Below are 15045 nucleotides of genomic sequence, written 5' to 3' on the forward strand. Positions count from 1 at the left end.
ACTAGGTGCACTTAACCAAGTGGTAGCTCGGGGGCAATGACAGGAGAACGTGGACTTGGTCACTCATCCCTTGTCCAACTGCTGAGCCCATGGTGTGTGTCCTGTTACTTTCTGCTTTACAAGGCCACTTCCCAGCCCCAATCTGGGCCCTGCCTTGGTCAGCGGCTCCCAGTGTTCTGGCCTTGCGGGCAGATAGGTGTGGGGGCATTTCCACTTGACGCTCATTTGCTGTGTGTCGGATGTCTCAGCTGGGCTGTCTCCTGGGGAAGGGCAGGAATAGCCTCTCTCTGGCAGAGGGACTGGTTCAGGGCTCCTTGCTGAGCTCAGCTTTCCAGTGCCCAGTCTGACCTGTTACCAAGAGCCCTAGCTGGCTACTGGGCCAAAGGCTTGGACAGAACCTATCCTCACCCTCAGGGGACAGCTTGAACCTCTTCAGCCAGCCCTACTGCTAGAGGCTCTCTGACCAGGTACAGCTGACTCACCCCAAGGGCTTTCCTGAGCCAGATCCAGCTTGGAGCTGTCCCCAGGGGCACAGCTCCTCTCTGGGTCCCAGGGATGGCTGTGTCTCTTTCGATCCTCTCCCCAGTCCTACAAAGCACTTTCTGTTGGGACCCTCTCTTTAGCTGGTCTGGTTGGTGGTAGGGTCACCCCATGCCACAGCTGAGAAAATGGGTTAGTGAGGGTGGGCACTCGCTTCCCTGTCTGTCCTCCAGGGTGGGGATGTTGCTGGAATTTGGGACTCTACAACCCTGCTTGGGGTTGGAACCACAACATCCTCATCAAGTCCCAGAAGAGACCAAACTCTGCCTTCTCCTGCCACCAGCCCCAGGTCTCCAGCTGACAAAATGGCTGCAGGCCCCTTGCCTGGAGGCCCAGTCAGCCCTGTCCCCGCCCCTCCCCTTCCTCTCTTTCCTCTTCTCCCATCTCCTTCCTAAGCCTTCGTGTCTGTCGGGGTGTGTGTGTGTGTGAGACCGTTGCGAGTGCTGTCTCCAGTCCTGTCTGTGTGTCTGTCCCCTGCCCACAGCACACATGCATGTTGATGCTCCCCGCACAGAAGCCTGCCCTGACACCCAGAGCCACTGCCCCTCTGGGCTGTCCAGGAGGCCCGTGCACTGGGCTCCGTGGGTAGAGGCCCTGGGCGAGCACGGGTGGGACCGTGGGCTGGTTAGGGATCTTTCCCCAGTGGCCCCATGGTGAGGCTGAGGGGTGAGGCTGGAGCTGTGGCCACTCCAGCCCTGGGGGCTGTGGGGGTGGGGGTGGCGGGTGGTGGGGGGCTGTGCACGCCGGGCCAGAGCCCTGACTTGCTCCCTGTTTTCTGCACGCCAGATGAGACCTCCGAGGAGGACGAGGAGCTGGAGGAGGAAGACGAGGCGGCTGGTGCCTATAGACTAGGTGCTCGGGAACGAGCCCTGTCGCCAGGCCTGGAGGAGAGTGGGCTGGGCCTGCTGGCCCGCTTTGCAGCCAGTGCCCTCCCCAGCCCCATGGTGGGACTGTCCCTGTCTGTGGTGCAGTTGGAGGCAAAGCAGAAGGCCCGGAAGAAAGAGGAACGGCAGAGTCTGATGAGTGAGTATTGGACTGCGGGGAGGTGGCACCTTGCTCATCTCACACATCAGGAGACTGAGGCTCTGATGGGTAGTGACAGAGCTGGGAAACAGTGGAGCACCTATGACCTGCCCTGTCCCAAGCGGAACGGTGCTAGTGACGAGAGGCCTGGCCCGCTGTTCTCTGGTAGGGTCTCTGGGGCTCGTGCTGCTGCACCTTAGTGCACTTGATAAACACATCCTGAAGTCGGGTCCTCGAGGCTGGGAAGCCCAGGGAGGCCCCAGCACACTCTAGATTGGTGACAAAGCACCAGCCCCTGAGACATGTGGGTGTCAGCTGAGAAGGATGTGTAGGGAGAAGGAATAGCCTGGAGGAGGACAGGGAAGCTGGTGGCGTCTAGGGCCCTGAAGCCATCTGGCACAGTCTGTGATGCGGTGGATGGCGGCCAAAGGCTAGGCATCGATGGCCCTGGAGTTGGGGTGAGCAGGTGCTCTGCTGGGTCCCAGTGGGTGTGGAGGTTGTCATAGTGGGTCCTCATGGCCCTCTCTGAGACCAGGTCACTCTCCCAATATCCCTTGCAGTGACCATGCTCCTGCCCGAGCGTGTTCTTGGCACTAACTCTTGGGATGGAGGTTCAGGTTCACCCTGGCTCTGCCTCTTTCCTGTTGCTGAGTCTGATCACCCCTGCATTTTCAGGGCTCTGTCCCTGCTGATGCTCCAGTGTCCTTTTGTCAGCAGTAACAGCGGGCATCCCCCTGCCCTCCCCACAGGGCTGGGTGAAAGTGGGCGCGCAGGGCTGGTGCCCACTCAGTGTCCGCCCGAGCATCCAGAGCAATTTCCCTCAAGGCTGAGCTCCACCCGCCGCTTCTCTGCTCCGAACTGGCTCCCCACTGCCTTCTGGAGGGCCCTGCCTGTGCCTGTCGGGCCTCGCATCTGCAGCCTGCCCACAGCCCCTAGTTTGCCACCAGCCATTATAGTCCTTCAGGTCTTTGGATGTCTGGTCCTGCAGCCACAAGCAGCCAGTTCCTTGCAATTGTCAAATTTATCAAGTAGCTTGAATTATTCTTTTTTTATACCTTTAGTGTGGGAGGGGTCTGTGGCGATGTTTCCTTTTTTCTTGCAGATTCAAACAACTTGTGCCTTTTCCACCTTGATAATGTTGGCTAGAAGTTTTCACTTCCTTGGGTGGTATTTCCCTTCTTCTGTTTTCTCTGGGCATAATTTGCAACCACTTCTTTTTTTTTTTTTTTTTTTTTTTAATGTGTTTTAGTACAGGGTCTACAGGGTTCTCACTGCATAGATTGGATTTGTAGTCCTTCCTGCTTTTCAGCCTCCCAAGTGCTGGGATTATAGGCGTGCGCCACCACACCCAGTCTCAATCACCCTCTCAGCGGGCGCACTCTAGGGATGGGGCCAGCACTGCAGGCTGGGGATTGAACCCCAGTGTGCCTAAGCAGGTGCTTTAACCTGCTGAGCTACCTGGCTGGCCCCAGTTCTGTTTGTTAAGGTAGAATTTTTTTCCAGTAGACATCAAAGGCTCCAAATGTTCTCCACATTTTGATATGTTGTCATATTTTCTCTTCTCATTCTTTTCTTTGATAATTTCTACTTTGATTCAGTGATTATTTAAAAATGTATTTCCAACTACTTGAGGGAAGTTGCTTGGTTATCCTTTTATTTTTGGCAGCACTGAAGATTGAATTCAGGACCTTGTACTTGCCAGGCAGGCACTTATGAGCTGTATCTCTGGCCCACTTGGTTATCCTAATCTTGTTGATTTCTAGTTCAATTCCATCATGGTTGGAACGCATTCCCTATAATGTCAGTCCTAATTTTTTAAGTCTTTGAAGATGTATGGCATTTCCTAGAAAGTGCAGTTAGGTATCCTGTAAAAACACCAGTCACATCGGTGTGATCAGAGATCTGCATCTTCCCTGGAGTCTTTTTGACAATTGTACCAGTTGCTTAGAGATGTTAAAATCTCCCACTGTGATGGCAGAATTATCTAGTTCTCTTTTTAATCCTGTCAGTTTCTGCTTTGTATATCTGCAGCTCTGTTACTCGGCGCGTACGTGTGTGTGTGTGTGTGTGTGTGTGTGTGGCCGTCATGTCTTCCTTTTGGCTCTTTGTTATAAAGTGTTCCTTTCTACCTTTGGCATTATGTTCTGTTGTGACTCATCTGATCCGATATCCACAATTGCTTTATATATATATTTTTTTCTGCCCCTTCATTGTCATTTTGTCTTTTTTTGTGTTTTGTGATACTGGGGCTTGAACCCAGGACCTTCACAATAAGCTGAATCCCCAGCCCCTTTTTTATTTTGAGACAGGACCTAAATTGGCCGTGTGGGACTTGAACTTTTGGTCTTTCTGCCTCAGCCTACCAAATTGCTAGGATTACAGGTGTGCACCACGGCAACTGGCTGTCTTAATCTTTGTCTTTATATTTAGAGTAAGTTTCTTATAGACAGCATATGCTTCAATCTTTTTAAAATTCTTTTTATGATTTCTCTTTTCATATGAGTGTTCATAATTATTATAATAAATGCATAATAATATATAACAATATGGGTGGGTTTAAATCTACCTCTAGTTTTTTTATTTATTTTTTCATGTGTTTCATAGGCATGTATATTTCTTCAGTCTGAACTAGATATAAAAGTCCCATTTTTCAGAAATTTACATAGAATCCACTAGAAAGCTTATAAACATTTTCTCTAGCACCATTGTCTAAAGCCAAGCAAGGAATATCCGTATGTTTAGCAACTAGTTCAAATGCATTGCATACAAATATAAAAGTCATAAAATGTCTCATTAAAGAATTATCATAACCTTACAACATTTTCATGTTTTTGTTTAGATTTGCCAACACATTTTGACCAACATTTTATTTTATTTTTTTATTTTTCTTTTTTTTGCGGAACCAGGGATTGAACTCAGGCCCTTGCACTTGCCAAGGAAGCGCTTATTCCACTGAGCCATCTCCCCGGCCCTTGACCAACATTTTAACACTGCGTAATGAATTTATCTGTGTTCTGAGGGTGATGGTCGGGGGTCACAGCCACTTCTTATCAGTTGGAACTGCCAGTGCAACCATGCAGAATTGGCCAGTCATCTGGGAATGGTGTCCAGAACAGCTCAGTCCTTGAGCCATTTTAGAGGGTCATGGACAAGATCAATCCAAGCTTGAATGTAAGGGATCTGGTCAGGGTGTCCCAGAGTTCTGAAGATGACTCTCTGGACCTTAAAGTTCATGGTGGAAGAGCACGGCTTTCGTAGGTGTAAAACAAAGTGGACCTGTCCTACCAGGAAGCCTTCAGATAGGGGCTCTTTATAGTTTTTTTAAATAGCTTCGTTGAGATATAATTCACATACCTAAAATACAGTGTCCAACTCGGTGGTTCTTACTCTATACAAGTTGAATCATCCTCCAAAGGAAACCTTATCTTCACTGTATTCCCACACAGCTCCAGCCCTAAGTGACCACTTCTTTTGGATTTATCTGTTGGCTTCGTATAAACAAAATCCTGCAGTGTGTGGCCTCTGTGATTGGCAGCGTGGCTTTTGGGCTCATCGGCATGGTGACGTGTGGGGCTTCTTTTCTCTCTGTGGCCGAATCATCATCTACTGATAGCCGTCTATTGCATCTTATTACTCAGCAGCTTATGGGTATTTGGGTCATTTGCATTTTTAGGTTTTTATGGATAATGCTGCTGGGAATATATGCATACAATTTTTTTTTTTTCATACCAATTTTTTTGGTCATTGGGTAGCTGTTCAACTTCTGAGGAGTTACCAGGCTGTTTTTCGAAAGTACATTTCGCCAGAGGGTATGAGGTTCTAGTTTCTCCATGTCTTCTCCAACACTTGCTACTATCTATGTTATCTTTGGGGTTATGGCTGTCTCTGTGGACATGAAGTGGTGTCTCAGTATGTGGCATATTTGTGGGGCAGGGGACAGGGTCTATGGCCTCATCCATGCTGGTAGGCACTATACCACTGAACTACATCACCAGTCCTTCGTTGTGGCTTTTCATTAGAGATTTGCATTTCTGTACTAACTAATGATTTTGAGTATCTTTTTATATACTTCATGGGTTTTTGTTTTTGTTTTTTCTTTTTTAAATTTTGTTGTTGTTTGAGACAGGGTCTTACTATGTAATACAGGTTGGTTTTATGCTCTCTGTGTAGCTTAGACTGACTCCAAACTTGTGGTGTTCTTTCTGCCTCAGCCTCTGGAGTTCTGGGACTACAGGTATATGCCATCTTGCCCAGTGTGTGTCTTCTTTTAAGAAGTAGCTTATTTATTCATTTATTTTTATGTATTTGCTATAGGGTCTCACTATGCAGCTTGGACTCAATAGTGATCCTTCTGTTTCAGCCTCTCTAGTGCTGGGATTATAGGTGTGTGCCATCATGCCCGGTCTTGGTGGCTTAGCATGGGATACTGGGGATCAAACCTGATTCCTGTGCTTGCCTAAGCAGACGCTTAGTCTGCTGAGCTATCTCGCCAGCCCTAAGAAGTATCTTATTTAAACCAGGTGCAGTTGCACACCCCTGCGATCTCAGCTATTCAGGAGGCTGAGGCAGAATTGCTAATTTAGGACCGAGTGGCCAATTTAGTGAGACCTTGTCTCAATCATAGGGCTGTATCTTAAATGACAAAAGCATCTCATTGTAGGCATTCTTGCCTCATATTTTACTGGGCCATATTTGTTTTCTTTTTTTCTTTTTTTTTTTTTGGCAGAACCGGGGATTGAACTCAGGCCCTTGCACTTGCCAGGCAAGCGCTTATTCTACTGAGCCATCTCCCTGGCCCCATACTTGTTTTCTTGATACATAAATATATGTATTCCCCCCCCATCTCTTTCCCCAAGTTGCTGTTCTAAAAAGTCTTCTGAGTGTGGATGTCTGAAGTAGCTAAAGCAGCTGTAACACTGAGAAATGCACTCAGAGCTGCAGAGACCGTAGTTGGTAGGGGACTTCACTTTGGTTTTTGTTTTAAAGGAAAGAGATGTTAAAGGAAAGAGATTTTAATTAAAAAATGATTCCAGTGAATTGTTCTGAAATTCTGGTTTTTACACCATCCTAAAGAAAACAGCAGAATTTGGGGAATGGGAAAACGTTATTAAAAAGTTAAATTGTAAAAATAGTCAGTGTCAAAGTTCTAAAAGTAGAACTCATTTTGTGCAGTAAACATAAGGAGAGATTACTGTAGTTTTTTGTTTCGTTACTTTTTTTCCCCCCCCAGGAACCGGGGATTGAACTCAGTCCCTTGTGCTAGCCAGGGAAGCGCTTATTCCACTGAGCCATCTCCCAGGCCCCTCGTTACTTTCTTTTAAATGAACAAAACCTTTGCTTAAGGGTTGTTTACTTTTGGAGTAGCTCTGAGTGATCCTATTCCTTCAGAGTAAAACTAGTGCTTACTGGTTTCCAATTGTATTTAGCTTCTGGTTGGAATTTGAAAAAAATTAAAACCTAAATAAAATAGGTGAAAGTTCCCTGACTATTCAGGTAAATAAAATAATAATAATAATAATAATAATAATAAGGCTGTGATGTAGCGCCTTGCCTCCTATGCACAAGCTCCTGGGCTTGATCCCCAGACCTGGGAAGAGAAATCAGGTGTGTTTGTTTGTTTGTTTGTTTATTTATTTATTTATTTTTGCGATACTGAGGATTGAACTCAGGATCTTGTGCTTGCCAGGAAGACGCTTATTCTACTGAGCTATCTACCCAGCCTGAGAAATGAGTTTGTTTGGTTGGTTTATTTATTTATTTTGGTGGAACTGGGGATTGAACTCAGGTCCTTGCACTTGCCAGGAAAGTGCTTATTCTACTGAGCCATCTCCCTGGCCCTGAGAAATCAGGTTTAAATCCTTTAGTTTTTGTTAATTTTTCAAAACTTATCGAGTAAGAGTTCTTTATGTATTTTGCTTATAACACCCTTACTTGGTATAATGAGCAGGCATTTTCTCCCTTTCTGTGCGTTATCCATTTTGGGGGGGTGAGTACCAGGACTAGGATGCAGGACCTTGTGCTTGTCAGGCAGGCGCTGTGCTCCTCAGTTATATCCCCAGCCCTATTTGCTTGTTAATTTTTTTATTTTATTTTATTTTATATATTTGGTACAGGGTCTCACTATGCAGCTCGGACTCATAGTGATTGTCCTGTTTCAGCCTCCCCGGTGCTGGGATTACAAGCTTGTGCCACCACTCCTGATCTTGGTGGCTGGCTCAGTATGCCCAGGGTGGGGCCAGCATGGTACCCAAGGATTGAACCTGGGTCCTAAGTGCTTGCCTAGGCAGGCACTTAGACTGCTGAGCTATCTCTGTGGCCCCCATTTACTTTTTAAATAACATTATTCAAAACAAAAATTTCTTTTTATGTATTTGTCTGTCTGTACTGGGGATCAACCCCAGGAATGTGTGTATGCTAAGCAAATGCTCTACCAGTGAACCACATTGCCAGCCCATTTTTATTTTTATTTTGAAGCAAGGTTTTGCCAAGTTGCCCAGGCTGGCCTTGACCTAGCAACCCTGCTGCCTCAGCCCCCTCAGTATTTGGGATTGTAGGCATGTACTAGTCCTCACAGCAAAAGTTTTTTCTTTATTTTATTTTTTTGTGGTACTGGGGATTGAACTTGGGACCGTGCACTTGTTTTTTTTTTTTTTTTTTAATTATTTTATTTATTTATTTATTTATTTTTTGTGTGTGGCCAGCTCAGCCCACCAGGGGGCGGGCAGGCTGGCATGTGGTGCTGGGGGATTGAACCGCGGTCCCTGTGCTTTGCTTGGCTTAGCTTGTTCTAAGTAGGTGCTTTAGACCACTGAGCCATCTCACCAGCCCGGGACCGTGCACTTGTGAGGCAAGTGCTTGTGCTGCTGAGCTACCTCCCTGGCTCCTAAAAGCTTTTAATTTTGATGAAACCTAATTTATCTGTTTCCTCTCTTGTTACCTGCTTCTAGGGTCATATGGAAGAAAGTACTGTGTAATCTAAAGTTACAAAGATTTATTTCTGTTTCTTCGTAAGATTGTTGTGTAGATTTGATTGTTTTTTTTTTTTTTGGTCTGCGATCCATTTCTAGTTAATTTTTGTGCGTGGGATGATGCAGGAACTTTTCTGTGCAGATACCCAGTTATCCCAATAGGACCTTGCTGCTTTTGTTGAAAATTAATGGACCATAAGTGCAAGGGATTATTTCTGGACTTTCAATTCTTTTCCAGTGATCTAAACATCTATTATATCTATTCTTATGCCAGTACTACATTGTCTTGGCTTACTGTAGTTTTGTGTAAGTTCTGAAGTTAGATGTGAGTTTCTCAGCTTTTTCCTTTTTTAAAAAGTTCTTTTGGTGCTTCTGCTTTTCCGTGTAAATTTTAGAATGAGCCTGTCAATTTTGGCCAAAAAGCCAGCTGGCGTTCTGACACAAACTATTGAACTGGTAGATGACTTTGCGGAGTATTGGCCTTACTGTTATAAACCTTTCAATCCATGAATGAGAGATGTCTTTCCATTTAAATGAGTCCTTAATTTTTTTTTTTTCCCCAATAAGGGAGATTGAACACAGGGCCTTCACACTGAGTTATATATCCAGCATTTTAAAATATTTTCCTGTTTTTTTGAGGCAGGGTCTCACTGTAGTTCAGGCTGGCTTTGAACATGTGACAGTTCTCCTGCCTTAGCCCCCCCAAGGGCTGGCATTGCAGCCATGTGCCACTGTGCCCAGCATATCTGTGCTTTTTCTGTTTTTCACTTTGAGATAGATCTTGCTAAATCACTTGAGCTTACAATCAGCCTGCCTCAGCCTTCCAGAGTGCTAGAATTACAGGTGCGTGCTACCACGCTCAGCTTTGTGACAAATTTTCTTAGTGTTCTTTCATCTGAAAATACTTGCATTTCACCTTTGATCGTGAGTGAGGTTTTAATGTTCTCACTGGATGTAGCATTTTCCATTTCCAATTTTTCTCTCAGCACTTTAATGATATTCTACTCTCCTCTGGCCTCCAGAGTCTGATGGAAAGTTATGAAAAGTTTTTTTCTAAGTGAACAGGGTATATGTTGGTCAGCTTTCTGTTACTATAACAAATACCTGAGACAATCATATTAAAAAGAGGAAAGGTCCATTTTGGCTCATGAATTTGCAGGTTTAGTCTATGACCGACTGGCTGTGGGCCTGTGAGGGGCTGCAGGAGGAGCTGCATGGCTGGGAAAGCCCTTCATGTCTGACAGGAAAGAGGAAGAGACTAGGGTCCTACAGAGCCTTTTGAGGCCATCCCCAGTGACCAAATGCTCTTACACATGCCACACTGGGGCCCTCTAGGTCCAAGCTGTCTGTGGCTTCTCTTGCAGTTCTCTGGGATTTGCTTTTCCTGTCTCTCAGTATCAACTGCGGGGCGCCTCGGTACAGTTGGTGCAGACTTTCTGGTATTGATTCTACTTGGTGTTCAGGCATCATCTTGGATCTGTTGGCAAATTTTGCTTGTCCTCTGCTTAACTATTGCTTGATTCTCAGGTGCTGTGGTTGCCTTTTTTATTTTTATTTATTTATTTTTTAATTTTTAAGTCTATTTATTTATTTATTTATTTATTTATTTGGAACAGGATCTTGCTGTGGCGTGGCGTGTGGTACTGGGGTTTGAACTCAGGTCCTTACACTTGCCAGGCAGGTGCTTAGACCACTGAGCTATCTCCCCAACCCATGTGGTTGCCTTTTTTATTTTTTATTTTTTTTTCAAAGTTTTATTGAAAAAAAAAAGTTTTATTGATAAACAGATAGCAATGTGGTTGCCTTTTTTAAATGCACCTCTCTTACTCAAATCCATTCTGCTCCTAGGTCCCTTCTGTGGCTTTCTTATTTCCAAAGTTGTAATTTTCAGTTCTAGAACTTCCATTTGGTCCTTTTCAGTTTCTATTCTCAGCTGGTCCTTCCTGTTTTTCTGCTGGTATACAGTGTGAAGCAGAAGGCCCACAAGTTGGAGCCCAGCCTCAAGAGCTTAGACATCTCACAATAAGGGAAATCTTCCTCCTTTAGTCCTGATGTGGGCTGGGGTCAGATGTGGTGGTTGTCTTCTCTCTCCAGAATGCCATGCCCGTTCCTGGTGCTCATCTTTTGTTTTTGGCTCGTGGGCTAGGCATTATGGAGGTGGGCTGTGGAAGTGGGGCCAGATGCCCTGGTTTTCTTCAGTGAGTGGTGTCACCTTTTGGTGGGGGCTGCCTTGGTGAGGCTGGAATTCCAGTTTCTGTTACCTGGGTGGCTTCTGTGCTCTGTATTCAGACTGGCTTCTGCCACTCACTGGGCCGTGTCAAAAGTGTCCCAAATCTGGGCAGGCAGAGCCTGGGGGGTCTTTCTTTCTACTCACTTCTATGTTGTCAGTATCTGGCTTTCTCTTTACTGCTGCTGAGGGCAGGGCTGCCTTCTTTCCATGCCTGTGCTGCCATCCCCACTGTGACTGCCGAGGAACCTGTGCCCCGGGCTGGGGCACGGGTGCAAGGCAAAATCTCTACCTTCCACGGCACCTTCTCAGTCTGCTGTCCACCTGCCCCAGACCTGGCCCTCTTCCACATACCACTGTGGTGGGCTGTCCTGGGCTGGGGTCTCAATCTGTCTAGTTTCTAGCTCCTTCCTCTGCCAGAAAGCCCCAGCTCCCTTGCCCAGTGGGAGATGAATGTTGGAATCCTTAGGCTTTGCCAGTGGCTCTTCCCTCTGAATGCACCCCAGGCCCCGCTGCTGTGGCTGCCTCCTTGGGGGTGGCCTCCCAGGAGAATCCTGGTAGCCAAGCTGCCTGTTGCCCTTGGCCTGTGTGCTGGTGGGAAGCTGGGCCTCTGGGGCTAAACCAGCAGAATGTTGCAGCTGTCCCATCCCTAGGTCCTAACCCCAAGTGCCTGTCTCCACAGAAGTGCCAACACACACGCTGATGCTTTTCCTGGGCACCAGCTCTGACCAGGCTTGGGCTCTGAGCTGGAGACTCCCTGAGAACTCAGAGCCAACTCTAGGGGACAGGGAAGGCCAGCCCAGCCACCTGGGTGGGAAGCACCATAGCCTGTCACTGTGAGGAGAGAGGTGTGGACAGAGGGGGTGCAGACTGGGGGAGTTTCCAAGTTGAGTGGAGCGAGATGGGGCCTCTGTGGAGGGAAGAGTAGAAGGGAAAGCCCAGAGGTCAGGCAGGTGGGCTGGACGGGAGCCACCCGAGGGCAGTGGCAGGTAAAGTGTCCAAAGCTACAAGCCCCAGGGCAGAAGGAAGTGGTGCCTTAGCCGGCAGAGGACAGGGCTGGTGAGGGGCTGGGCCCAGGCTGCGTTGCACACCGCCTACCCCCCAGGGTGTGGGTGAGGCCAGGGCCTCCAGTGCACGGAAGGCTTCAAGCTGGGCACCTGCTCCCTTGGCTGTCCCAGTTCAGAACCCCTCTTTCCTTCTCCCTAGGCACGGAGTTCGAGTACACGGACTCAGAGAGCGAGGTCAAGGTGCGCCGGCCGCCCCCGACCGCGCTGCTGCGGCCCAAGAAAGCTTCCGGTGAGCCGGGCCCCCAGCTGGCCACGCCTACGCCCTGTGCCCGTGGCCCCAGCAGTCCTGACAAGGCCAAGCTGGGCACTGACAAGGGGCGTAAGGCCCGCAAGCTACGGGGTCCCAAGGAGCCAGGCTTCGAGGCTGGACCTGAGGCCAGCGACGACGACCTTTGGACACGGCGGCGCAGCGAGCGCATCTTTCTGCACGACGCCTCGGTGGCCGCACCTGCGCCAGCTCCCAGCAGCAGCACCCCAACCCCTGCCAAGCCCGGCCGCTGTGCCCGGGGGCCGCCCAGCCCGCGCAAGGACAGCAGCCGTGCCCGAGACAGGAAGGACCCCAGGAAGGTAGGCACAGGCTCTGGTGGGGCAGGAGTCCCAGAACAGGCAAGAAAAGAGGGACTCTGCCACCTTCTGTCTTCCTTATGGAGGGCTTTGCTCACCTGCCCAGTCTCTTCCAGCATTCAAAAACGTGTGAATGGGAGGAAGAGGCAAGAGGATCTCAGGTTCAAGTCCAGCCTGGCCAGTTTACTTAGTGACTTAGTTGAGACTCTGGTTCAAAATTTTAAAAATACAAGGGCTGGGGACAAGGCTCAGTGTGGCATCCCTGGGTTCCATCCTCAGTACCACAAGAAGAAAGAAAAAAGAAGGAAAAGAAAAGAAAATGTAGTATAAGAACACACAGTGGCTGGGGCCCATGCTGGCCAGCTTCCCCTCACTGTACCGAACACCTAGCAACTGACTTGTAAAGAGAAGAGGTTTAGGGTAGCGCAGACTGGGAAGCTGCAGCCCTGGGTGCCTTAGCCCATTGCTTCTGGCTTGCAGGAGGCAGCGCTTCATGGGACAGAGGGTGGAACCACGCTGACCCTTGCCCGCCAGCAGTAAGGAGCGCGGGGACCAGAGAGGGCCTCCTGGTGTCCTTGATGGCACCTGGCAGCAGTGACCTGGGGTCCTCCCACCTCCCCCTAAAGACTCAACCTCCCCCTAGAAGTGCCAGCCAGGAGCCAAGCCTTCTGCACTGTGGGTGACACACAGCAGATGGCCGCAGGTCCCAGAGGTCCCATGATTTTGACAGCAGGGACACAGGGTACAGTATAGAGCCCCGAGAGTAGCAGGGTAAGCTGTAACTGTCAGGGGCTGGGGACCCTGTGGTTTCTGTTGATGGCAGCATCGCTGGTACTACCGACACTACTGTGGTTTGTGGTCTCCACTGTCACCTGCAGGAAAACCACATTTCTTTAGAGGTAAAAATGTGAAACTAGATACGGGCTTTTCTTCTTCCTTTGGTGCTGAGGACGGAGCCCAGCGCCTCATGTGTGCTAGGCAGTAGCTCTACCACTGAACTGAGATAGGGTTCTTTTCCTACCCAAGGGAAAAAAAAATGTAGTTGTCTCCTGCACACCTCTGAATAAGAATGCTTGCTGGGTTGGGGAGATAGCTCAGTGGCAAAAGTACCTGCCTGGCAAGTGCTAGGTTGTGAGTTTGATTCCTGGTACTGGGGGAAAAAATGCTTACTTTTCAGAAATACTGTAATTAGATGTGTTACCCTTTTTGCGCTGGCTGCTAGGAAGCTGATGGCCAGTGACTCCCCCCCATAAGAAGTTGCATTCAGACTTAATCGGCCAACTCTCCACAGCACTCTGCTTCAGACCCTCACGCTGAGTCCCTGGTGGGGGAGGAACCCTCGCAAGACAGAGACATTCTAGGGAAAATCACAGAAAAGGGCCGAGACTCAGGGGGCAGTCTCCTAATAAGGGGGTGAGGAGGAGGAGGATGTGGGGGAGACTGCAGCCCAGCACCGCCTGCTGCATCGAGGTTTGTGCCCAGGGCTGAAGCCATCTCCTGTTGTCAGGCTTTGGAGGAAGGGTGCCTGCATAATACCAGGGCACCCCCAGCAGGTCCAGGCCTGTTGCAACCACTTAGGCATGCATACAGTGGGCCTGTGGGCCTGGGAGACGCGTCCGAGGCCCCTCGCGAGTGCCTGAAGCGAGAAAAAGCAGAGCGCTCAGTGAGTGCGGCTGCACCACAGCCGCCCTTCTGACCCCCAGGTGGTGGCTGAGTGACCATGCTGGTGCTGCTGGACTCCAGGGACAGGGATGGCCTGTGTCCCGACTGAGATGGGGTGGGGCAGGGTGGCAACGGCATTTCTCATGCCACTTGGAATGATAGGCAGTTGGGGACTTCCCAGTTCATTTCTGGCATTTTCCATGTAGCATTTTTGGACAGCAGTTGGTGTCGGGTAACTGAAAGCACGGAAAGAGAGACTGTGGTTGGGGGAACTGGGGTACTTGAGAGCTCACCTGGTGAAGGGGGTTCCTTTGCCAACTGCAGGCCCCAGCTGGCCCCCAAGAGGGTGGGTGCCTCACTTTCTTATGTAAATAATAGAGGAGAGGCTTCGAGCAATGATTTTTCTAGTCAAAGGGAAAAGAAGTTGGATTGATCTGATGATAAAAGTGATATGGAGGGCCGGCCTGATAGCTCAGCAGACTAAAGCGCCTGCTGAGGTAGAGCGCCGTGGCCGGGGTTCTGTCCCTGGTGTGCTGTGCCAGCCCTGACATGGCGATTGAGACTGAGTGTGGTGGCCGGCACTTGTAATCCCAGCACTTGGGAGGCTGAAAACAGGAGAATCACTACAAGTACGATCTATGTAGTGAGACCCTGTGGACCCTATCCTAAATACAGGAAAAAAAAAAAAATGTGATGTGGAATATAAAGAAATGGGAGAAAATCTGAGCAGAGCCTGGGCTCCCAGGGCACTGGTAGGCTCAGGCAGGAGCACTGCAAATTTTAGGCCAACCCAGGCAACTTAGGGTGCATCCTACCTCAGCATACCTTCTGCTTGCAGTGGTACAAATGGGATTAAACATGCACAGAAACCAGAAGTACACAGCACACACATATATGTTTCCACCGTGGAGATGAAGCTGCAGACCTCTAGAACATAGCTCCTTTTGTTCCTCTGAGTGCTATTTGCTTGTTTCTTGTTTCTTTTTCTTTCTTT

The 15045-nt window shown here is 48.8% G+C and overlaps 1 protein-coding gene across 4 annotated transcripts in view; it reads left to right on the plus strand.

The window, feature by feature from the left end:
- The window catches only part of Tnrc18 (trinucleotide repeat containing 18), a 92620-nt gene that overhangs the window by 63701 nt on the left and 13874 nt on the right, over nucleotides 1–15045 (plus strand). For all 4 annotated transcript variants that reach the window (XM_023713464.1, XM_023713467.1, XM_023713466.1 and 1 more), the window contains 2 exons: nucleotides 1327–1563; nucleotides 11965–12392. In XM_023713464.1, coding sequence (XP_023569232.1) covers nucleotides 1327–1563; nucleotides 11965–12392 — 665 coding nt within the window. The remainder of the gene's footprint in view (nucleotides 1–1326; nucleotides 1564–11964; nucleotides 12393–15045) is intronic.

Source organism: Octodon degus, unplaced genomic scaffold (assembly GCF_000260255.1).
Source record: "Octodon degus isolate 3935 unplaced genomic scaffold, OctDeg1.0 scaffold00031, whole genome shotgun sequence".
Classification (NCBI taxonomy): Eukaryota; Metazoa; Chordata; class Mammalia; order Rodentia; family Octodontidae; genus Octodon; species Octodon degus.